The sequence below is a fragment of the Metopolophium dirhodum genome, chromosome 1 (genome assembly GCF_019925205.1).
Source record: "Metopolophium dirhodum isolate CAU chromosome 1, ASM1992520v1, whole genome shotgun sequence".
NCBI classification, from domain to species: domain Eukaryota; kingdom Metazoa; phylum Arthropoda; class Insecta; order Hemiptera; family Aphididae; genus Metopolophium; species Metopolophium dirhodum.
In genome coordinates, this window is record NC_083560.1 from 5,874,790 (window position 1) to 5,900,611 (window position 25,822).

General features: G+C 29.5%; 1 protein-coding gene across 1 annotated transcript; it reads left to right on the plus strand.

Moving 5' to 3' along the window:
• The first annotated feature begins 11,035 nt into the window (after positions 1–11,035).
• LOC132934295 (putative uncharacterized protein DDB_G0282133) lies at positions 11,036–23,393 on the plus strand. The gene is made up of 5 exons (XM_061000579.1): positions 11,036–11,289; positions 11,470–11,571; positions 11,912–13,992; positions 19,773–19,918; positions 23,166–23,393. Exons 1-5 carry the CDS (start codon positions 11,036–11,038, stop codon positions 23,391–23,393), a joined length of 2,811 nt encoding a protein of 936 aa, XP_060856562.1.
• Positions 23,394–25,822: the final 2,429 nt, after the last annotated feature.

The following is a 25,822-nucleotide window of genomic DNA, read 5'->3' on the forward strand; positions in this document are numbered from 1 at the left end:
GGTAGGACATGAGGCTGTTTGTGTGTGTACTGTATTGTGCCATCACCGCGATCACCGTCGCTGATGTCACGGAGTCTCGCCTTGGAGTCGTTAAACATCACGATCACCGGAAAGGATGGTCGTCATCGCGTTGGATTTTGGTCGGCGGCTAGTAATAAGTTTTATTTTAAGGTATATTTCTGTACATGTCGGTGTGTGTGTCTGTGTATATGTCTCGTTCCCTTTATCAGGTTTGATGATGTAACCTTGCGCAAATTCAATGTATCAGTTATCGGTCTACCACTGTCTACCGTTCATTATCTATGATTGGGTGTGCGTGTCGTTCCGGCGCGGCCATGCGAACTTTCCCCATTTCCTGTTTAACGGTATTTACGTAACGCAATGTTATGATTAATTATAATCATTATTATTATTATTATTATCCGTTCAGATAAGTTCATTGTTTTATTTTTTTTTTCGACCGGTTTTCGCTGAATATTGACCGATGTCTATAATAGACATAACTTATTATATGTATATAATATATATATACATACAATAGGTCTCGGCATTGCCCGCATGGCATACATAATATCATAACGATGGTCATTCCGTATACGCTGTATGAATCCAGACGCAAGTGGATCACATATTATTACAAATACGATGATGTTAATTTTTGACGAATTGATGAATGATTAAATTTTAAAATATGTTGCGGGTAGAATTTTTTAAATATATCGTTAGATTTTGGTTGGTAGACCAAGACCATACATATTTAATATTTTGCCAGCTAGGCCCGTACACTGATGGTTAGTTTTAACAAATACTATAGATTAGAATACGTTCAATGTAGTTTGAAATAAATTCCTATTCATTTGTAATTTGTTAAGATTCTTTTTTATTAACGACTGTATCCTAGTGTTCTTTTTATTTATTAACTTTTGCACTGTTCTAATTTTTAATCTTAATCTTTTATTTTCCTGGTTACATAATTGAGGATTATGATGGACACGTAAGCAATAATCTAAACATTGTCAAATACAATATTCTGTAATTATACTAGATATTATTGAAAAGACAGGAATATGTACTCAAAAGAATTGGCGCTATTAAAATAATGAGATCCATCTACCTACAGATTCTTAAAATTTACTTTCTTGGGAACAATAATGCTATTTTTTTTTCTTAATCTAACATCAACTGACATAGAAAATTGAAAAATAAGAAATCAATAAACATAATATTGTATAAATTCAATAAAAAAAACCCTTACTAGTATCTTCATAATTAATAGCAAAAATATAAATATGGGGATAAAATTATTTTAAGTAAAAAAGGTTAACGACACCAGCTATAATATCATATTACTCTTTCTATATAATGTATCTGTTGTATTTAAATTATACCTTAAAGTGTAGGTATTCAGTAACTATGTATGTTAAATAATGTTTGGTTCTATGTTTGGTTCTAACCGTCGATTAGACAACACGTCCGTTGCGTTTACCTGTTTTATCAGTACTTACAATATTGTTCAATTTTTAATCAGTTTGATCACATTAGTTCGGTTTTCTTATTATAATGGTTTTGAATACTAAAATATTTGGATAAAATAATGGTCAATAAAGGGTGTTCTTTTGTCCCCTTAGCTGATGAATACCATCCTCCTTTAGACTTAATATGTAATTTTGATCACTCATTTGTGAATGATGGTACAAATCAACTAACTTTTTATAACTTTCTTAAATCCGATTTTTATAATCTTTCTAAATGTTTGTCTAGTATTGATTTCAATCATTCATTTAAGGATTTGAATATTGACTCTGCTGTTAATAAATTTTATGAAATTATAAACCATTTTATTGAATTGTTTGTTCCTAAAAGTAAAATATTTAACAACCAGTGTCCCTCTTGGTTTAATGCGGATTTACGTAAACTTGTAAAACTAAAAAAATTGGCTCATAAAAAATTCAAAATAAGTGCTTTACAATCTGATTATCTTGAGTTTTCCAAACTACGTAAAGAATGTAAGATTATGTCAATGCATTGTAGCTCAAATTTTATTCTTAATTTATAAAATAAAATACTATCAGATATAAAACCATTTTGGAAATACATTAAACAGCTAAAATCTAATAAATCTTCCATTCCCGAAAATATGTCATATAATAATATTACGGCCAGTAGTTTTGAAGAGTCTGCTCAATTATTTGCGCAATATTTCTCAAGTGTATACGAAACGTCTGATTCACTTGGTAATGTTTTTACCAATTATGACGCTGATAATATTATTTCTTATTTAAATTTATCTTCTTAGTATATAAGTGAGAATGAAATTTTTGAAGCTCTAAGCTCATTGAATGTTTTTAGTAGTGCGGGTCCTGACGGAATACCACCAAGTACTTTAATCGAATGCAAAAATGTTCTTACTGAACCTTTACTTAATCTTTTCAACTTATCCTTGTCATCTGGGTCTTTTCCAACTGTTTGGAAAAAATCATTTGTGGTTCATATTTTTAAAAGTGGCGATAAATGTAATGTTATTAACTATAGACCAATTTCTAAATTATCTTTAATACCTAAGCTGTTTGAGTCTTTAATTACAAAAAAATTATCTAATTTACTATATAATTACATTTGTCCTAACCAACATGGATTTCGGCTTAAAAAATCTGTGTCTACAAATACCGATTTAATTAACTCCATTGAAAATGGCGTACAAATTGATTCAATTTACACAGATTTTAGTAAAGCCTTAGATAAAGTAAACCATTATTTACTAATAATTAAGCTTCAAAGATTTGGTATTCATGGTAATTTTCTTAATTGGTTGACATCCTACCTAACGGATAGATGTCAGTTAGTTAAATTGTTTAATTCATTATCTAAGGTCATTTTTGTAAGTTCCGGAAAACCCCAGGGCTCGCACTTAGAACCATTACTATTTAATTTGTTTATAAACGATTTACCATTTGTTCTCGATTCTTCAGTCAATGTGTTAATGTTTGCCGATGACACCAAATTTTATTCTACTATTAAAAACCAAGATGATGCACTTAATCTTCAAGCTAATTTAAATAAGTTTAGTATTTGGTGTGAACAAAATAAATTACCAATTAATATTGATAAATGCAATGCTTTCACTAAAAAAATGTATCCTATAATTTTTAACTATCAAATTAATAATATTAATATTAACAGAGTGGAAATGGTTAAAGATTTGGGTGTTCTCTTAAATAATAATTTATCTTTCTCTATTAATACAAATATGGTTATAAATAAATGTTTTAAAATGCTGGGTTTTATTTTACGAAATACTAAGGAATTTAAAAATGTATTTACATTAAAGATGCTCTATTGTTCTCTTGTTAGGTCACATACTGAATTCGCTTCAATAATCTGGGCTCAAAATTGTACTGATAAATTGGTTGAGAATGTATGTTCAGTATAAATTCCTTAAGTCTATAGCGTTTCGTTTAAACTTACCTATTTCCAGGGATTCATTTTCATTAGTACCTAATTCTATTTATATTCAGCCTTGTGAGGTTAGGCGTAAGTTATCTGACGTCATGTTTATTTATGATCTTCTTAATAATTATATTGATTGTTCTGATTTATTAAGTACTCATAATTATTCGATTAGAAACTCTTGTTTATTTTATGTACCTTTTTATAAAAAAAAAATATGTTCAGATTCATTTTTTCCTAGAGCTCTATTATTATGTAATTCAATTTGTAATGAAGTAGATTTCTTTTTTATGTCTCATGAATCTTTTAAATCAAAAGCTTTATACCTACTATCTAATTGAAATTTAATTATTTTATATATATGTAAATTTTTGTTATAATTCACCTTTCAAACTGTATTAATTATTTTATATGTATGGTTGTTCATGATTATTATGTATTATATCCTATTTAAAAGGGCTTGTCCCGTTAAACTTAATAATAAATAAATAAATAAATAAAGCGTTAAGGAGAGAGAAACGTCTAAATGAAAAGAAGAAAATAGAAGAAATAGAAACCAATAGATACAACGCAAAAAAGTTTTTCAAAATGACCGGGGAAGTAAAAGTTGGCTTTAAACCACAAACAAGGATCTTAGTGGACGGTACGGGAACTATGATCACAGAAGAAAGACAAGTAATTAACCAATTCAAGGAACGTTTTGAAGACCTCCTGAACCGACCCTCAATAGGGCAGGGTTTAAATCCAAGCGAGGACTGCCTAACAGCAGAAATAGATATAGACGCTCCCAAATACGAAGAAATTGATAATCTGATTAAGAGGCTTAAAAATAACAAAGCCCCAGGAGAAAACAGCATAGTAGCGGAATTACTTAAAAAAGGTGGTACGATGTTGGTGAGCAAAATTACAGAAGCTATTAAAACAATATGGAAAACTGAGACAATTCCGGAAGAATGGAAAACTGCAATTATATGCCCAATATTTAAAAAAGGCAACCCTACTAAAACTGAGAACTATAGAGGAATTTCGCTACTGGACACATGCTATAAAATTCTGACAACACTGATATTAGAAAGGTTAAACCCGTATGTTGAAGAAATAGTTGGGAATTACCAATGTGGGTTTAGGAGAGGAAAATCCACAACAGACCATGTTTTCGCGCTAAGACAATTAATGTCAAAATACTATGAATTTGGGAAGGACCTGCATCTAGTCTTTGTGGATTACAAGCAGGCGTATGATAGTGTAGACAGAGAAGAGCTTTGGAAAGCATTGGTAATTTTAGGAATACCCAAAAAGTATGTGAACTTAATAAAAGCATGTTACGAAAAAACACAATGCAGAGTGTGTTATATGCAAGGCATCTCAGATCCTTTTGAAGTCAAATCTGGCCTTAAACAAGGGGACGCGTTGTCACCTGCTCTATTTAACCTAGCCCTCGAAAAAATAATTAGAGACACAAACGATGACAGAAGGATGGAGATAAGCAATGAATAAGTTAGGTTAGCCTATGCAGATGACATTGTGCTGATGGGTGAAACCAAAGAGGAAATCATCAACTCAACATCTAAACTCATAAATGCAAGTAAAGGAATAGGATTACATGTAAACGAGGGGAAAACTAAGTATATGGTCGTATCGAAAAGACCACCAAATATAGATTCCATAGTAGTGGATAATTATAAATTTGAAAAAGTTGATAATTTTAAGTATTTAGGCGTAAACATCAACAACAAAAATGATATGCATATAGAAATAAGTGAACGGATCACTAGTGGAAATAGATGTTACTTCAGTATTATCAAACTCCTGAGGTCTAAGCTGTTATCGAGAGGATCAAAGATACTACTATATCATAGCTACCTTCGACCTGTGATAACATACGCCTGTGAAACCTGGTCGTTAACTAAAGGTGATAGCAGAAGACTTATCACGTTCGAAAGGAAAGTGTTACGAACCATTTATGGACCAATCTTCAACCCAGAAACACAGACATACGAAAGAAGAAGCAACGAAAATATAAAGTCTCTTTATAATAAGCCAGACATACTCTACTTTATTAGGAAAAAACGACTAGAATGGTTCGGACATGTATGGAGGGCAGATGGACAATTAATTAAAAATGTACTTATCAATAAAATAAATAAAACGAGACCCCTAGGACGACCCAAAACCCGATGGATTGACGTAGTTGCCAAAGATATAGAAATGATAGACCAGGACGCAACTTTAGAGACAGCATATCAGAGAGAGAGGTGGAGAGAAATTTTGATGGCAGCGATGGTCCTGAATGGACCGCTAAGCTGAAGAAGAAGAAGAAGAAATAAATAAATAATACAAATTGAGGAAAATTATTATACCTTATACATATTGGGTATCTCCGTTCAAAGGAACATAAACATTAAGAATTAAATAAATCTATAAATCAAACAAGTATTGTACTTTATTAAAATATCATTGAAACTGTTACAGCCATTACACAATGTATTCATATTTCATAGTAATTTGAGTCTTCAATTTAATTTGTTATGTCATAAGAAATTCAGTGTTTATATACATATTTTTGATTTATTTATCCGTTTGTGTTAGGTTTATCTCATGATTCATTGATATGTAAATTATAATGATGTACAATTTTCAAACGCATACAAAATAAAATAAACAGTTTAGTTATTTTTAATTAATAAATAATCGTTGTTAGTTACCTAAATATCACTAATTGAATGAATATCAATGTGTATACATTCAGAGACAATGTAGGCATTTTGTCAGTGTTATATGAAACGAGAACTAAACAGATGTAAAAAAGGTGGATAAGTGGATGTCGCTCTGCTGTACAGTAGGTTACAAGTGGGTCACTGTAATGGATGGTGTTAAATTTGAATTCAATGATATAATATCATTGTATAAGAAAAACGATTCTGAGCGAAAACGGTCAGTCAGCCTATGATATTACCAAGTATATTTGATGATATTATTGTGAATAAAGTAATTTATAAATAACCTATTTACGTGGAGCCTTGTTTTCAATTTTCAATCCTTAGCTATAAAAGTTGAACATTTTATAAATTTTTAACTACAAAATAATTATTAAATTATAAATTTGATAAATTCTGTCCAAATTTGATCTTTAAATGCTTATAAAAAAAAACTGTGCCTATGTATTTTCAATATTTTTCAACTGCTATTGTAAAAATATATCAGGAGTCTTGTATTAAATTTTTACACTTTTTGGCCCAACAGATAAAACTGTATTGATATTTATAGAAAAAAAAACTAAAAAAATTGAAAACTGAAAATGCCCGTAAACAGCTCAAAAAGTGTCAAAATATTTTCAAAATTGTATGGTGTATAGGAAATGCTAATATAAACATTCAGTGAAATTTTCATGTATCTACAGTTATTCGTTTTTGAATTACAAGAAAATAAGGAAATCGGTACATGAGAAATCGAGTGAATATCTAATGTTGTAAAAATATGAATTTAAAACGCTCATAAAAATTTAATTTGACTTTCTTGTAGAAATTTTTTTTTTGATAAAGTTAGACAAACTTATGAGGAATCTTGTATTAGATTTTAAAATCTTAGATTTAAAAAGAAAATTTTTTATGAATTTCTAACTCAAAATAATTTGCAAATTTTCGTGATTTTTCCGTATTTTTTCAAGATTTGAACTTTAAACGTGTATAAAAAAAAACTGTGACTAAGGATTTTTAATTTTTTTCATCTGCCTTTGAAACAATAACCTAGGAGCCTTCTATTAAATTTTCAAGCTTTTTTACCCAACAAATAAAATTTTATTGATATTTATAGAAAAAAAATTTAAAAAAACTGAAAACTGACAATGTCCGTAAACAGTTCAAAAAAAGTCAAATGATTTTCAAAATTGTATTGTGTATAGAAAATGCAAATATAAACAACCAGTGAAAATTTCATGCATCTACGGTCATTTGTTTTAGAGTTACACCAATAACCAAAATCGATTTTGTTAAAAATCGATTTTGCGTAAAAATTCCCGTTTTTCCTTAATTTTTCTTTTGTTTTTCACATCGCTTTTGAAAACTACTGGGAAATTAAATTTTGACCTCCCCAATGCACCAACGATATTCACTTTCCCATCGAACAAGATACTGAAGTCGAAAATCGAAGCATTATTTCGACTACTTATCGTGTACACAGACACAAAAATAAAAAAATAAAAAAAAAAATAAAAAAAAAAACACACATCATTGTAAAATCAATACATTCATCGTTTCACTCAGAATCTAAAATAAAATAAAATATAATAGTTAATAAAGCTTAGACAATTCACTTAAAAATCAGTTGTAAAAATTTAAATTTTTCCGGCAAGATATATAAAGCGTAATGCGCGGCGTGAAGTTATTCAACATTAATTTCAGGAATAGGAAACATGCTTGTGGATTCTTTGGTGTGCAAGTGGATAGGTAACTGGGCAAACTAGTCAAAATGGTAGTTTGGGGTTACAGTAGAAAGCGAGTAGATCTAGAAGTTATCATTCTAATAAAAGTACAAAGCTTCATATAATAAAACTTAAAAGTATTTAATAGTAGATGATTTACTTGTTTCGTCTTTAAGATTTGAAGGCTGAACTAATTCACTATATAGTGTGTTCTCATCGACTAAATTGGACACTAAAATGTAAAATAACAAATTAATTAAAATAGTAATTTTTTTAAATATTCGACTAGATTAGAGGTTATTTAATTTACCGCCAAGAACTTGTTGATTTGGTAATAATATATTTTTAAGGACATTAAAGGTCTCTTGTTTATTACGATTTGAGTTATTTAGCATTTTCTTTAATAACAGACTCAAAACTTTGGACGCCAAATTGATGTTGTATCCTGCTTATCCAACACAGTCTTTTTACAATACACAGAAGTAGGTAGATTCAATGACGGAATCGCACCTTTATAAAATAACCTGCATAATTAATAATTATTGATTTGAATCTTGTTAATAATTGTCTAATAAGGACATAAAATACAATTATCTTAAAATAACTAGGTATAATATACAGACATTCTATTTCCAACATCGTTCCGAAATGAATAGTCTTGATTTGTAAAGTGTGTTGAACATAATATCACCTTGTATTTTACTGAGTCCAGTCATTTTTGTTTGGGCTGAATAGGCAATCACATACATTTTGGAGCGCTATAACGCCAGCAGGTTTCTATAGAGCTTCCCGTATTCTAACCTATAGTATTTGGTTTTAAGCTACCCATGAGCTGTATCCCACGGTGATAATAGCGCACGCACGTCACACGCATTATACTTAGTCACACGTCTGTGTTTTCGTTCATACGTTCCGTGCACATATTATCACACCAAAAACACTTCGTTAAACACCGTGTAAAAAACAGCTAAGTTAAAAAAAAAAAAATTTAGTAATGATTAAATCTTTAAAAGACGTGATATAATATGGAAATGAAGTAAAATGCCATTTTATAATATTACAAATGACCTAATCTAACCTATGATGACAAATAAGATCAATTGTAATGTTAGATACTTAGTCAACATATTATGTTTAACTATTTGGCAGGACGTAGAAGTATACTTAAATAAATACAATTAAGTAACCACTACAGTATTTACAGTAATTAATAATGTGTCAACAATATGTTGACTAAGTATTTAACATTACAATTGATCTTATTTGTCATCATGGGTATTTGTAATATTATAAAATGGCATTTTACTTAATTTCCATATTATATCACGTCTTTTAAAGATTTAATCATTACTAATTTTTTTTTTTTTAACTTACCTTTTTTTGTACACGGAGTTTAACGAAGTGTTTTTGGTGTTATATCAACTATTTTTAATGTTGATGTGCTAATTACATGGTATTCTATAATAATAATAATAATAATAATAATAATAATTTAATAATTATAATAATCTTTAATAACCGCTGGCCTCCTAATAGTAATATAGAAGGAAATAATAATAAAAGTATAAACACGTCGCGAACAATCGAGTTCAAGTCACGAGATGGTTTGTTTTTGCAATTGTCAGTTGTCAACATAGAGTAATAATATCGTCCGTGCGTCGTCGTAGTACATCGTCGCTGCCGCCGGGTCGGGGATATTTACGATATTTTCGTTCCCCAACCCACCGTTTATCTATCCCCACTGTTCCATACGCAAAATTGGTCTTAAAAGTACTTGAACATTTGTGCTTATAACTTACAAACTATCTAACCAATCTGCTAGCAAATTCCTCCCACCTGCACAATATTTCTGATCGATTGATACCTCATACTACTTTATATGTTCAGCCGTTTGCCCTGTAGAGCTTGGCAAAGAATTGACATAAATTAGGATGATTTTTCAATGTTAAAACTCGGTGTCCTGTTATTATACGTTAGTGGCTACTCCGCTATTTTTTTTTCTTAGCTTCGCGCCACTACCGTCGCGCTGGATAAAAATACACTCTGCGAAAATAACGATACCGCCTTATAAAATCAACCAAATTTCATATATTTTTTTTTGATTGCTTGAGGGAAATATTATACAACCCGCATCGATCTCTATTTTTCAATATTTTATTCTCAAACTTTATAATATGTCTAAAAAAATACAAGAGAATATAAAAAATACAATTATTTGAAATAAAATACAAAATCAGAGATCGATGCGAGCTGTAGAGTATATAAAGTATATATATATAGGGCATATATAGCTATAAAGTCTTCTTCTTTCAGATAAAAAAATAGACATCAAAATCCAACAATTCTACAAAGCTTTTTTTCCTAAAAATATAGATATAACTCAACACATTTTTTAATGACCACTATATTACTACGTGGGGAAAATTGTTTCTCACATTTACAAATTATCCAATATATATTATGTTTTATTCATTTTAAAATGGCCGAGATAAATTGTTAGGAAAATTTGAACTAAATACTTATTAAAAAAAATTGTGACTGTATTTTTAATATTTTTCGACTGTCATTGTAAGAAAATTAAGAGCACCGTATTAAATTTCAAGCTTGTTGACTCAACGAATAAAATTAATAATTAATAAAAACTAATGACTCTATATGTCCTAATAACTAATAAGTGGTTTTCTGTTGGTCGGCAAAAAAAGACAATAGGGGGATATAACGCCTAACCACCCTCCCTGGGCATGCCACTACATATTGTGTACTACTAGGTCTATTATGTTCATTATTTTAAAATATTTTTGTTTGGAATTAGGTGTGCAGTAGCAAAATATCTTAATTTTAGGCCCTGATCGCTACGAAATTGGTGTCTATACATTGTTTATCACCATAGTTACAATGGTATATTAAGTTACAATAATAATAACAGTTTACAATTTATATATACAATAAATTCAGATTAGTATGAGATGAAAAATAAAATTTTAAATAAAGTTAAATTATAAATGTTTACATTTATTTTCACATATCTCACGCTCAGCAAAAAAATAAAACACAACAACAATCATCACTTGTTAGCTATACCTATACATAAACGGTAGGCATTATATTATAATAATTACATTTTCGTCGTGACTTTGTAAATTGGCTTCGGTATAATAGCTGAGAATAATGAGCTGTAATCAGTTACGTGATCGACAACAAAACACGTTGATTAGGCGGATTGGCATTACCACGGTCAATCGGAACTGCCTGTCCCAGTCCCAACATACTGCATTACTATCAACGCCCAAAGGGTGGACGCCACACGGTTTGAGTTTCATAATAAAAAAATGTCGGAAAACAGGTGGGCCGGCTGCGAACGGCCGTCATCGTGAGACCGGAAAACACGCATTCTTTGACGTAAACACGACGATTTGGCCTCAGTGAGTACGAATTGGTTACAAATGTTCCCTATGTCATATATTTAAACTCAGAATCGTTTTTCTTATATAATTATATTATATCATTGAATTCAAGTTTAATACAATCCATTATACATTGACCCTCTTGCAACCTACTGTACAGAAGAGCGACATCCATTTACCCACTTTTTTTGTATATAGTTTTGTTAAACAATTTCTTCAAAGTGCAGAATACAATTTAGCTCCAGCCACAAGGATAATATTAACAAAAATATTACCCTCGAGATTGAACTTTTCCGACCCGTAAGTATAAAATATAATAACATCCTACTCTTTAAATATTATTAAAATAATATATAATAATATATTATACTAAAAAACAGTGGCGTAAATACACAATTTCGAACCCGATACGAAATCCATAAAGGCCCGTTTCCAATTCGATTCAAACTCGTACTGTGGAACTATTATGTTGTTATTATTTATTTTATGTTTTACTATATTAAGCCAACAGAAAGGCCTCTGGACATTAGTGCTTATTTCCTGCATTCCTCTATTTACGCCACTGATAAAAAAATATGTCTAGGTACATGTTCAGGTAACGCATACGTATTTTTACATAATTACCTACCTATATACACAGGAAATGGTCCAGCTACAGAAGCACTCAAACCGAGTTATGTCGATTTTTGAGCAATTTTAATCCAGACTGTGATTCAATTAATTGGAAGGGAGATTTTTTCAGAACTTTAACATCTTTGATATTTAATTATATGGTCCAAGTACTTTGTAGTGGTCGAATATCAAAGAAACAAAAAATGGCACATGTGATTCTAAAGAAGATTAATAATGTAACCAACGAATACGTGTTACTTAACTCACCGGACAATTTTCTACAAGGGGTACAAATATTTGTAGCCAATATGCTATCTCCATGGCTAGAGAAACCCATAAATTATATCTGCAGTAAAGTCACTAGTAATAAAGATGTTTTAATAATGAACAAAAACACGGTTAACGAAATTGAGAATCAAAAAATTGGTATCGAAACAAATGATTCAAAAACCAATGAATTAAGTAAAAATAAAACAAATAGACTTAAATTAAAAACCACAAAAAAATCAAAAATTAACCAAAAATCAAAAATTGGTAAATTTACAAAAACTATCGGTAAACGCAGATTGTCCTTGCAAAACTCCTACAAAGCTACAAAAATAATTAAAACTAACAGAAAATCGAAAAAAGGTTTGAAATTTTCCCCAGTGATTACTGCGGTAGATGACTCGGAGAAAATAATTGAAAACCATGAAATATTATCGAATTTGGTCCTCGTAAGGCATCCAGTCATTAAAAATACTTCTAAGAAAAAAATAAAAAATAATAAGATGTCAAATCCCTTTAAGAGTAAGAATAACCAGAAATTCAAAAAAAGTAAAAGTTCAAAAACCTTCGTGAAAGGCAGCTTGTCTTCGCAAAACTCCAATAAAGTTACAAAAACGAACGGTAAATCAAAAAAAGGTATGCAATTTACCCCAGTGATTGCTGTGGTGGATGACTCAAACAAAATTTTTAAAAACCATGAAATATTATCGAATTCTGTTCTTGTAAGTCGTCCAGGCAGTAAAAGTACAATTAAGAAGAAAATAAAAAATAATAAGAAATTGACATCAGTAATTGATGCGGTGCATGACTCAAACAAAATTTTTGAAAACCATGAAATATTATCGAATTCTGTTTTCGCAAGTCGTCCAGGCAGTAAAAGTACAATTAAGAAGAAAATAAAAAATAATAAGAAGTCAAACCACATTAAGAGTAAAAATAACCAGAAATCCAAAAAAAAAATTTCAAAAACCATTGTTAAGGGCAGCTTGTCCTTGCAAAACCACAATAAAGCTACAAAAAAAAAAATTAACGGAAAATCGAAAAAAGGTTTGAAATCGGTGACAGTAATTGCTGCAGACGACTCAGAGAAAATTAGTGGAAACAATCAAATTTTATCAAATTCTGTCCTCATAAAGCATTCAGTCAGTAAAAATGTAAGTAAAACGAAAATAAAAAGTGAAAAGACCTTAAACATTCTTGAGGATGTTAGCAACACTAATGGTCGTGGTGAGTACACAAATGTGGAAAATGGTAACAATGAATCGATGACAAGTAATGAAAAGTTATCAAAATCAACGAAACAACCACAAAATTACAATACATTTGAAGCAGACAGCAATGGCGTTAACAAAAACAAATTCATTAACGGCGATGTAGAATCATTCAGATCAGCAACAGACGCAGAGAATACTCATGCTATGATTGACACTACTCACGATGGAAGAAACGACGATGGTCAAAGAATTGAAACAGTGAAAATTCGTTCGAAATCACAATATGATGGTGATGGTAAACTGTTATTATCAAAACACGGTGGTAAGCCGACAACTACGATACCAAACAGAATAACGGATAGCCATTATTATAATGCAAACGAAGATGACGGAGTACTGTATGTGACGGATTATAGTAAACATTCAGTAACGGCGGCCAATAATTTGTCGGGAGAAAATGATATCAACATATTGAGAGGCGAAGAATTAATAAAATATAATGAGAATACTTCGATTAACCTAGATGATGATGGTTATAGTGACGTCAATACAGACTATGATAATGGTTTTGACGATGATGACGGACATCGTATTATAATTAAGAACGAAGATGGGGAAGAACTCGAATGTAATATTTTTATTTTCATTACAACAGTTAAACTTTATTAGAAATACTTAGGGCCAGTTTTTCAATCAATTTTATTCATCGAATACCTAACCAAATTTATTCGCTAACTTACAAAAATATATAATTTTTTTGGTTTTTCAATGTCAGAATAAGTCTTATTCGACGAATAAATCACAAATAAGTTATACAGTACATTTCTACTGAATAAGATGTTATTTGACGAATAACTATCAATTAGAATATTTAGGTACCTACAATATTAAAAATAATATATTTTGTAATAATATTTTTAATATTTAATATAATTTAAATTCGTTAGTCGTTACGTCTTTTCTTCTGTTTTTCTGTTCGTAAAAATTTATATTTGGGATGTAATTATGGATTTATTGGATATTTTTTGAAAACGGCGATATTAAAATCATTGAGTACTTAAATCATCAACGACATAATATGTACACAATTCATGTATGAATTTATCACTTGACATTTTGGGATGATCAATACTTTAAAGTTACCTAAATTTTAAATCTCAAAAGAAGTGGCTATTCAAATTTTGGGATACATATTAAATAAGCAAATATCTACACAATTAGACTGGTAAGTACCTAAAACATTAACCCAGCCAAGGGCGTAATTAGGGGATGGATTAGGGGGATAGATCCCCCAAAACTTGTTTTTTAATGATAATATTTTGATCAAAGTATTGATAATGACCATTCATGTTTGCTAAAAATGCATATCCCTCCCCAAAACCAAATTCCTAATTACGCCACTGAACCCAGCACCCTGTACTTGAATCAATGTTTTATATTTTCTGAGTAATTTTTTAATTCTTTTATATACCAATATTAAACTTGTGACTTCTCTAAGCTTTAATTTATGTATAAAAAAAAAGTATTTAAATATTAAAGTATCTAAAATATTATAGTATATATTACACAACCTGCTGTAGTTGAATTGTATTTCCCAGAAATTTATAACCATCATTTATTTTTATCTTACACGACAAATCATTGGACTCTTTATTTTCTAGGAGAAAATGGTTTTCAATGACATTTATTAATGACAATTCCTTTTCCATAAAAGACAATTTGGTAGCTCTTAGTCATTTATTTTGCTTTGATACCATGACTATTTTATTCACATTTGTAATCAGTACCTAATCACAAAATATGTAGAAACTTGAAGTGGACACTTATGTTGTAAAAATTAATAACATAATTATCACACATTATTACGTGATGTTGTCCTATCACTGATAAAGTGATATATTTTGGTATGATTTTGAACCAATCAAATAAAGTTGATTAGTACAATTTATTTCACAACACACTATTATCTGTATTAACGTCTGTTAGTATCAAAATCTACAGAATAGATTTATTTTCCTAATAACAAATTTATCTTCCAAATAGTTATTCAAAAGATAAGTTTGTATTAAAAACACTGATCAACATCTTGTTTTCTTGGGAAGTTTCTTTGCTGAATAAGTTTATTCGATGAATAACTGGATGATTGAAAAACCGGCTCTTGTTAATCATTTGAATTTTATAATATTAATAATCAAAATACTGGAACAAATATAAATTAATGTACATAATATATTATTATTTATATTTTTATTTGTACAATATTACAGTTCTGGTCTAAACAAATAACTTAATAAAGATATTCTTTTATAAAAATAGAACATATAATTTGAGACTTTTTCCGAGTTCAGGCCAAATAATCAGCTAATTGGTCATCCACATAAACCTAACTTCTAAAACTCGTCTAAATCTTAGCATATTCTCATATTTTTAATAAAGTTGAACTTAAAAACAACAAATTCTTCTTTTTTATTAGTAAGCACTAATTTTACATTTAAATAGAATAATAATCAATAAATATACTTTTCTTTACTGTTTTATCGTATTGAAAAATAATGGGATATAAATATTCTTCATTGATCTATATATCACATATTATAATATTATGTTTAATACTACAATTTATTATTAAATTACTAATTTGAAAATTAAACTATTGAGTATTTGAGGAAAACAAGTTATAATTTTAAAGTAGCTTAAGAAACTGTCTTAAATCATACAATTGTCCGTTAGTACGTTGGAATTACGATATTATATTATTTTGATTTAGGTATTTTTAAAATATTACGTTAAGTATGTTCAGCCTGTTTAGGTATGTATATTTAAATTTACAATGCTTATAAAAAAAATTGTGCCCAGTTATTTTTAATATTTTTCAACTGATATTATAATTTATAACAATCTATTAAATTTTCAAGCATTATTACCCAACAAATAACATTTTATTGACAATTATTGAAAAAAAAAACTAAATAAATTAAAACTGACATGTTCGTAAACAGCTCAAAATAAGTCGAAAAATTTGGAAAATGTTATGGTGTATAAAAAAAGCTAATATAAACATTCAGTCGAAATTTCATGTATCTATAGTTATTTGTTTTAGAGTTGCACCAAAAACCAAAATCGATTTTCTCGAAAACAGATTTTTCATAAAAATTCCCGATTTTCCTTAATTTTTCTTTTGTTTTTCACGTCATTTTTGAAAACTACTGGAAAATGTTTACTTTTGACCCCCCAAAGTACCAACTAGATTCACTTTCCTATCAGAAAAGTTACTGTTGAAGAAAATCCAAGCATTTTTACTGTCCTAAAAGGTGATGACAGACACAAAAAAAAACACACACATCATTGTAAAATCAATACATTCATCGCTTCGCTCAGAATCTAAAAAAAATTAGTGTAAATTCACAATAATTTGTTATGAGTGTGAAGTAAAAATGTTGACAAAGTTCATCAAAAACACGAAAATTGACAAATTATTTCGAATAAAAAATTCATAAAAATGTTTCTTTTTGTATCTAATATTTGAAATTGTTATACAAGTTCCCCCTTAAGTTTTCTACATTTAACAAAAAGTTTACCGGCAAGTCAAACGTTTTACGAGCGTTTGAAGTTAGACATTACCCGTAAATTAACAAACTCTCATACAACAATTTTCTTATTTTGTAGTTATTCAAAAAAGATTAACTGTAGGTACTTGAAAAGTTCATAAAATATTCATATTATCCATTTTTGATACTTGATAAATGTTAAGTTATTTTTAAAAAATTGAAATTGAAAATTTGTTTTTTAATGGTATTTAAAATTAAAATTTTTACAAAATTCATTATAATCCAGCCCATGTCCCTGGCACCCCCACTTTGGAATTTAGGATCAAAATTAACTACATTCGTTTGTGCTTCATTTGTCCTGGTTTGTGCTTTTAATCCCGTCGTCTGTGCTCAACCCTTTCCAAAGTTTTTCAAATTTGAAAGTTTGGGAGCTACTCCCCTTTGTAAAAAAAAATTATTTTGTCTTATGAATCTGTTCACAACTGTCCACATAATCATAAAACATTAAGTCGTAAAACATTTGGTTCGCCAGAAATATATAAATAAATATGCAAAAAAATAAATAATATCCAGAATAAATAAAATAATTAGTACCTTTAAAATGTATTGTCTAGTTTAGAACTAACGGACTATATTTCACATGCATTCCCCCCCTTGATAGATTTTAATGTATAACTATTTTTTATTTTTATTTTATCCAAGTGAAGTTACTTTTTATATTTTACCTAGCTATAAACTTTTTAAAATATACTTTTTAAATAATAATAAGCGTAATAGGGAAAATTTATTGACTAAAAATTTTTGAATTAGTCATACAAATTTGAACTTTGTCTTTAAAAAAAATAAAATAAAATAACCTTTAAAAAAGTTTTTAGAATAAAAAACTGTAAAAATGTGTTTTTTTGTTACAAATGGTTGCAATTAATTTGGAAAGAAAATATAGATAATATGTACTTTGAAGACGATACGAACATTTTAGGGTCTAACCTTTACAGATAGTACATATAAACAACTGGTTTTCAACAATTATTCAATTATACTTGTAGGTAGTAGGTATATACTACCTATATAATATCATAATATATAATAAGTACAATATTATTTAAAAAAAACTAATATTCTTAAATTGTTACTATAACAATTTAGTATAAACATTTGTTATATTAGAATATGTATAATATACACCTTTAATTATAAATATTGAACATTTCTCGAATAAACTACAAAAACTATAATTAGGACGACGAACTCCTCACTACATCATCACTACATGCATCACTACATCAGAGTATTACAACGCGTAGGTATCAAATACAATTATATTTGAATATATTATTTTTTATACAAACACTGAAATTGACACAAACAGGTAAAACAATTACCTATAAATATCCATATACTTAAGTTTCATTGATTGAGTGGAAATTATTTTTTTAAAGATCGACAATCATGCACTTACAATAAAAAAACTATTTTCTAATCCACATCATTTTGATTTTCCAAAATACATAGAATGTATTTAAAGTACCGCCTGTACCACAATTATATATTTAGTTTTAGGCTGTAAGTCCATTTGTTGTTTTCCTAAAATGGCGCAAATTTAAAAAAAAAAAATTCTAATCCACAAGTGTATGAGTTTTTCTGGCGAACCAAATGTCTTACGACTAAAGACCATACAGGTAAAAATGATTATATGGACAGTTGTGATCAGATTCGAAGGAAAAAATAATTTTTTTACAAAGGGGAGTAGCTGGGATTACATTTCAGCCCCAACTGTCAAAGTTGAATAACTTTGGAATGGGTTGAGCACAAACGACGGGACTAAAAGCACAAACCAGCACAACTAAAGCACAAACGAATGGAGTTAATTTTGTTTCATAATTCCAAAGTGGGAGGGCAGGTGACCTGGAGCTTCATAATTCTGAAGATTTGCAAATTATATTGTAGTCAGATATTCATAAAAAAATGTCATTTTATACCGAAGATATGAAAATTTATTACAAGGTTCCTCATAAGTATTTTTAATATCAGTTGAAAAATAATAAAGATCTATAGGTACGATTATTTATAAGTATTTAAAGTTCAAATTTTGACAAAATGTATCAAATTGAAAATTTACAAATTATTTAGTAGTTAAACATTTATAAAATGTTCAATTTTATAGCTAAGGATTCTCATAAATATTTCATACTCTACTTAACCAAAAAATCTAAAAAATATATAAACACAGTTATTTTTTACAGACATTATAAGTTCAAATCTGGACGAAATTACATATCTAAGGGTAACGATTTTAGTTATTTTGTTTTAGTTTAAAAATATTATTTGTAGGTAGATGTATGAAACTATTGGGTTTATCATTATATTTAATATACACAATTCTTGGAAAAAATGGATTTAACCAACTGTTGTACTAATGCCTAATAGTAAAGTAAATTACTCAATAATACCATAAAATATATAACCCGTGCAGTTCATCTTAGCCATCATCTGACGTCACAGTTACCAACACAGTTGGATAACTTTACATTAAAGGATAGTAATTGTAATGGTCACCGATGGTCAAGATGAACTAGACGAGTTATACCTAGTAATATTTTATAGGCGGAAAGACCAGCGGTCTTCACTCAGAATCGTTTTTCATATACAATGATTTTATTGAATTCATTTAATTCAAATTATCATCATCCATTACAGTGATCCACTTGTAACCTACTGTACATAAAAGTAACTTCCACTTATCTGTTTTTAGTTATATACGTACCGTAACAACATTTTTAAATATGAATAAATAATAATCGACACGTGCATATTAAATATAAACATATAATATTATTTTGCTTCCTGGTTTGTATATTAGCTCGCATTTTGGACGATCTTGCAAACGTATTTTTGAATAGTTCGCCGGCAGCTTGGAGTAATAAACACGAGAATGGTATCACAGCTACAGAATCAAGAGGAGACGAATCTAAACGAAATTGTTTTCAAATATGTTCGGATGGTTTTGTACGTAGCTAAATTATTATTTAAGTATTAAGAGGATGCCACACGGGAATTTGTTGTCTTTTTCTTACAAACGTGTAACATAGCAAGTTTTACGTTCACAATAATACATTTCTAAAATTAGAGTGAATTTACCTCTTATACAATTTAATTGCAAGATTGTTATCTTAGACATATCGAAGGCTTTTATTCATATTTTTATTAAGAAGCAAGTTATGAGCATTTTTAAACTGTACATTTTTTGTAAATTCTTCTTCTTCATTGGCATCACAACTCTTCAAGAGCTTTTGCCACTACCGACACCTCCTTCCACTTTCTCGACTTTCTACTTTTTTCCCCCAATTCGGTATCTCTAGTTTCTCTAAATCCTGCTTTATTTCATCTATCCAACGCTTCTTTGGACGTCCTCTTAGTCTCCTCCCTGTGGTTTTCTACTCAACCACCGCTTTAAGGTATTCTGAGTTTGGCCTTCTCATCACGTGCCATAACAATTTTATTCTTTGCGCTTTCATAAAGTTGGTTATTCTTGGAACCCCTGTCAAATCTCAAATTTCTTTGCTCCTTATTCTGCTCCAGCATCCTTGTTCGTTACTGGGCCACAGATGGTTCTCAGTATTTTGTTTTCGAATGACTTAAGTTCTTGTTCCATTCTGTTAGCTAAAGACCATACCTCACATCCATAAGTTATCGTTCATCTAATTATCGCCGTGAAGAGGTGTACTTTGATTCTTCTAGAAAACCGTTTAGATTTTAGGTATTTATTTTACGAAAATTATGCTTTTTCTGCCTTGATGATTCGGCTATTTAATTCGATGGACCAGTCATTATAATCCCTGATAGAGGCCCCCAAATATGTAAATTAGTGTACTTTTTTAAATGTATGTCCTTGAATCCCTAGATCGTCAGTCTGGTTATTGACTAGTAATAACTCCATCACTTTGGTTTTTACATTTACATTCAGCCCTATGGTTTTGCTTCGTTAATGAGAGCTGCTACGTGCCACACTCTTCCCATCGTCACCAACTATATTCAAATTATCAGCAAACCCTAGAATACCAATTTTCTTTGATGTAATGTCGATACCATAGTTATCCCATTGTATACTCCATACGACTTTCTCAAGTGCAATATTGAACAGTAGTGGTGAAAGAGCGTCACCTTGCTTTAAGCCTGTTACCACTTGGAATTCTTCGGATAGTACGTTGTCAACTCTTACTTGATATTTTGTGTCATTCATGCACACTTTTGTCAAGGAAATAAGCTTAATTGGAATTCTGAATTCGTACATAATATTATAAAGGCTCTCTCGATAAATGCTATAAGCCTTTTTTAAATCAACAAATACCTGCCACATATTTTGTTTGTATTCAAACTTTTTTCTATAATCTGACCAATCACCGACAGCTGATATATTATCGATTTCCCTTTTTTGAATCCACATTGGTACTCTCCACAGACCTAAGTATAATGGACTGGAAACGACAGGCTCGGCGGGGATCAGGGAACGGCCACGAATAGGTGTCACTTAGCTGATAAGAATACAGTTCTTGAAGTTTTCAGCGCTACCAGTGGTTTTATTTGGCTACACAATTTGTATCTTAGTCTGTGTTAAATACAGAGGGCGCTGAGAACTCCAGGAACCCATAGAGACCCCCGCACTTTGCCTCTTGTACATACATTCGTGGCCATGATAAGCTGCTTGTTTCTAGTCCATTATATCTTAGTCCGTGGTACTCTCCTACACATTCATCTGAAAATGGCTTGTAATCGTCCTGTTAATATCTTTAAAAACTCCTTATATGTTATGTTCAGAAGTGAAATTCCTCTGTAGTTGTTACAGTTGAGTTTGTCACCTTTCTTGTGTAGTGGTATAATGATTGCCTTTTTCCATTCTTCTGGAAGTTCCTGATCTTTCCATATTTTTGGACATAACTCATAAATTGCTAGGTTAAGTGTCTCTCCACCATATTTTATTAGTTTGGCCTGTATTCCATCTGACCCAGACTCTTTCCAATTCTTCAAACTGCTGATGGCTTCTTTGACCTTTTAGATGGATACATCGTTTACCTCCTGTTCCACTCTATGATCTATCCATGGTGGCACTGGTCTCACTAGTATTTCACTATTAAGCAGTACTTCAAAGTAATTTTTCCCATCTAGTTACTTTATCAATTGGCTCTATTAAAATGTTGTCATCAGCTTCGACAACTTTCAGAATAGGGTTAAATTGCTTGTACTTTTTAATCTTTGCGAAAAAGTTCCGTATTCTACCTTGTGTGCGGTCTTGTTCTGTCACACGCAATAGATCATTCATGTGAGTTCTTTTATCTGTCCTTCACCCGTCCATCTAATTTCCTGGAGTGCCACAATTCACACTGTATACTGACTCAATATTTCTGTGAGAGTCTGGCATGCACTTACACGATATAGGCTTAAGGTGTTCCAAATCGCGATTTTAATCTCCTTGTCCTTCCGTTTCCTTTTTCCGTTTGGTTTATCCGTTTATCTAGTCTGAGGCGTTGTTGGTGGTTTCTTAACAACAGATTTTTACGATGTAGGGTTGTTAGCCCTACGATCAACTCTCTACGCCTTGGAGAGGAGGAGCTCGGGGCCTCGGGTTCGCTAGACCCGTAACACAATAATTGTGTTTCACCAGGGGGATACTTAAAAATAATAATATCAATAAAATCATACAAGATGCCCTAAATAACATTCTTACCTTTAAATTTTGTAAGAGGTAAATTCACTATTATCATAGAAATTACAGAGCAACATGTATAATTGTGAACGTTAAATTTTCCATGTTGTACTTTTATAAGACAGAGACAACAAATGCCCTTGTGTTCTTTAAGTACATATCTACCTAATATAGTATCACTCATGTGTGAGTGTTATCACACCCTCTGGGTGAAGGGGAGAATGACATATAAAAATTAAAAAAATTGGATGCAGCTTACATTGTACTTACTATTAACCTGCCATTTGTTCTAATATTTATGAATTATGCTTCATCGATTTTAACTACTACCTACTAGTGACTACTACTGTACTTTTTAACATACTAATATTGTAATGAAGTGAGGAGTATTTATTTTATAATGTTATGTTCATAATTCTTTATTGATTTATACAATATAGACCTATCATTATCATAAAATGTATTCGCCTTGGATATAGTATGGTTAGTTATTAGTTATTACATAATATATTATGTAAGTTTTTGACATCGATTATTTCAACTAAATTTTAGGCACAGAGATTACTAGCGGATACTTTTAGAAATAAAGCATTGACACGTCCGGAAGTTTTTGATCAAAGTACAGGAGTTGCCTACAATATTTGTAAAAAAGATGGCAGCAATTACAGTGTTCGCAAGACAATACTGCCACAAAGCAAAAATAGAGATCTTCAATGTACCATGTGTCCATTAGATAAATCCAAATTAGTGGTTAACACATTAATTGAACTGAAGAATTAAACAGTTGGAAATTTTATTTTCTTAAATTTAGTAGGTATCAGAATTCGATAATATTTCTTGGATGAATAAATTATGTGAATTTGATTGCATATTTAAATTATCTAAACTAAATTTAATAAAATTAAGCCTAGTTTCCCATAAAATTCAAATAAATCTCGGCTCGTATTTCTAATAAAGTGCAACTTAATAACAACAAATTATGATATTATTATTTTATTATTTTTATAATCAACATGCTTATGACTATTTTAAATATTTTATTTTTGTTTTGTTTATTAAGATTAAACGCCGAGCACTTTTTAAACAAGTGCAGTAAATTGTAATCTATACAACTTAAGTTAAATACAATATTTAAGTTGGTATAGGATAAGCCTTGGCTAAGATTCTAGAAACATTTTAATTTTAAACTGTATAATATAAAGAACTGACAAGTTTTTCTTTTGATATTGAATGGTAATGAATTAATCATTTAAAATAAATTTATTGTCTTTTATAAGATCATATTATAAGGATACTTAAAGTAATTTATGAAAGCTATCTTGTATCTACTTACATAATTTACTGTATAATATCTATGATGAATATAATATATTTGGCTATCAAGATAACAGTTAGTCTTTTCATTAAAAAATTGTATATACAATTATTAACATATGTATTATGGGAAACAACATTTTAATATAGAAAATATAGAAAATAGAAAATAATATAGAAAATTATGTGATTTCATTATTTATCTCTCAAGTTATCTGGTCAAGTATATTTGTAGTAAATACAGATAATCATAGTTTTTAATAATAATAACTATGCCAAAATGCAAAATTTAAATATATGCAACTTATAAGTACTTCTGAATAGAGAACATTATATTTTTAAGTATATTGTAGGTAGATATAAATAGGCAGTCATCTTGTTATGTCCAAGTAGATGGTAACTAGTAATAATATATGAAGCTGTATTAGATTTGTGGTATGGTGCATTGGTGTCAGGCGTCAGCTAATAATTTTAAGAGTAAAACAACTTTTGTGTTATCAAACTTTGAATATTATTTATTGATGGTCTTACTGAATGAAAAAAACTGATTTAACTGAAAATAAAATTTAAATAAAAACTGCTATACATAATAATGTATAATAATGTATGTACAAATTGATTTATTAATCATAACAATTTATTTTTCTACTTATACATTTTAAGAAAACTTACCAATAAACTTTATGTAGGTACAAATGTTGTGCTTCCAAGTGGTAGGTATTATCAAATTTACATCACCTTTAATAGTATAAACTTAAATACCTACAGGTATTTTTCATTAAAATATCAAATAAAATACATATACGTATCACAAATTACGACTTAGGTATAATGTAATTTAAAGTTGAATGACAAACTTTATGATTCAAAAACTATTGCGTTAGGTATATTATGTTATTATAGAAATTTAAACTTTCGGTATACTTATAATGGTTTACAACATACAACAATTAGTTTAATTATTAATTACATTATACATTTAATATTTAACTATTTATGTAATAAGTGCTATGCTACATGGCCACATGGTTTACAATTTACATTTTAGTATTTTTTTTTATAAGTTTAAACTTTAGTATCAATTTGTCACAGCTGATTGATTTTTCTTTACTATTATCATTAATCAATTAATATTACATAATATTTTAATCAATACTACCTATTATATTACAGGGCCGTGGCAATAGATAATTATAAATAATGATAAAGGTATTGCCAAATATCTGTAATAATGATTATTATTGTTCTCTGGTAATATTATGGTTTATGCGCCGTAATGATGTCATAATATTGTTATGTAGTTAAGACAATGGAGGGGGTCTGGTGCGACAGACAAGATCAACAAGACGTAGCTTTAATGGTCAAATTAGCATATAGGTGTAATAGGACATTCAATTAATCAGGTTCAAAGTACAACAGTTATCGATATTGTTACCTTGGGTCGAACGGTATCAAATTTATCAGTTATAGATCCTGGTCTTTACCCTTTACAAATGAAGAAATAGACAATAGTGATAATAGTATAAACAAAACGTGTTTACCTACCTTTTAGGACGAACGGTGCGATCCCTTACATAAAAAATAACAGTTCAACATTTAAGATCAACAAATTTTTTTCTTAATTTAAGAAGTGTTATCTTCTTTGTGACAAGTAGGTACCTATAAAATCGATATTTGTAGCAGTACCGACGATAACACATCCTTCAACCACCAATACTTTGAGGAGCTGTATCTCGCAAACCAATCAACAAAAAAATAAAAATGTTAATGCGTAAATTCATTAAAAAAATGGTTTTATTAATTCATGATCTTTTTATTATATGTAACCATTTGAAAATCAAAAGTTAATAGTGGTATCAGCAATAAATATAAGGGTGAAAAGAATTAAAATAGTA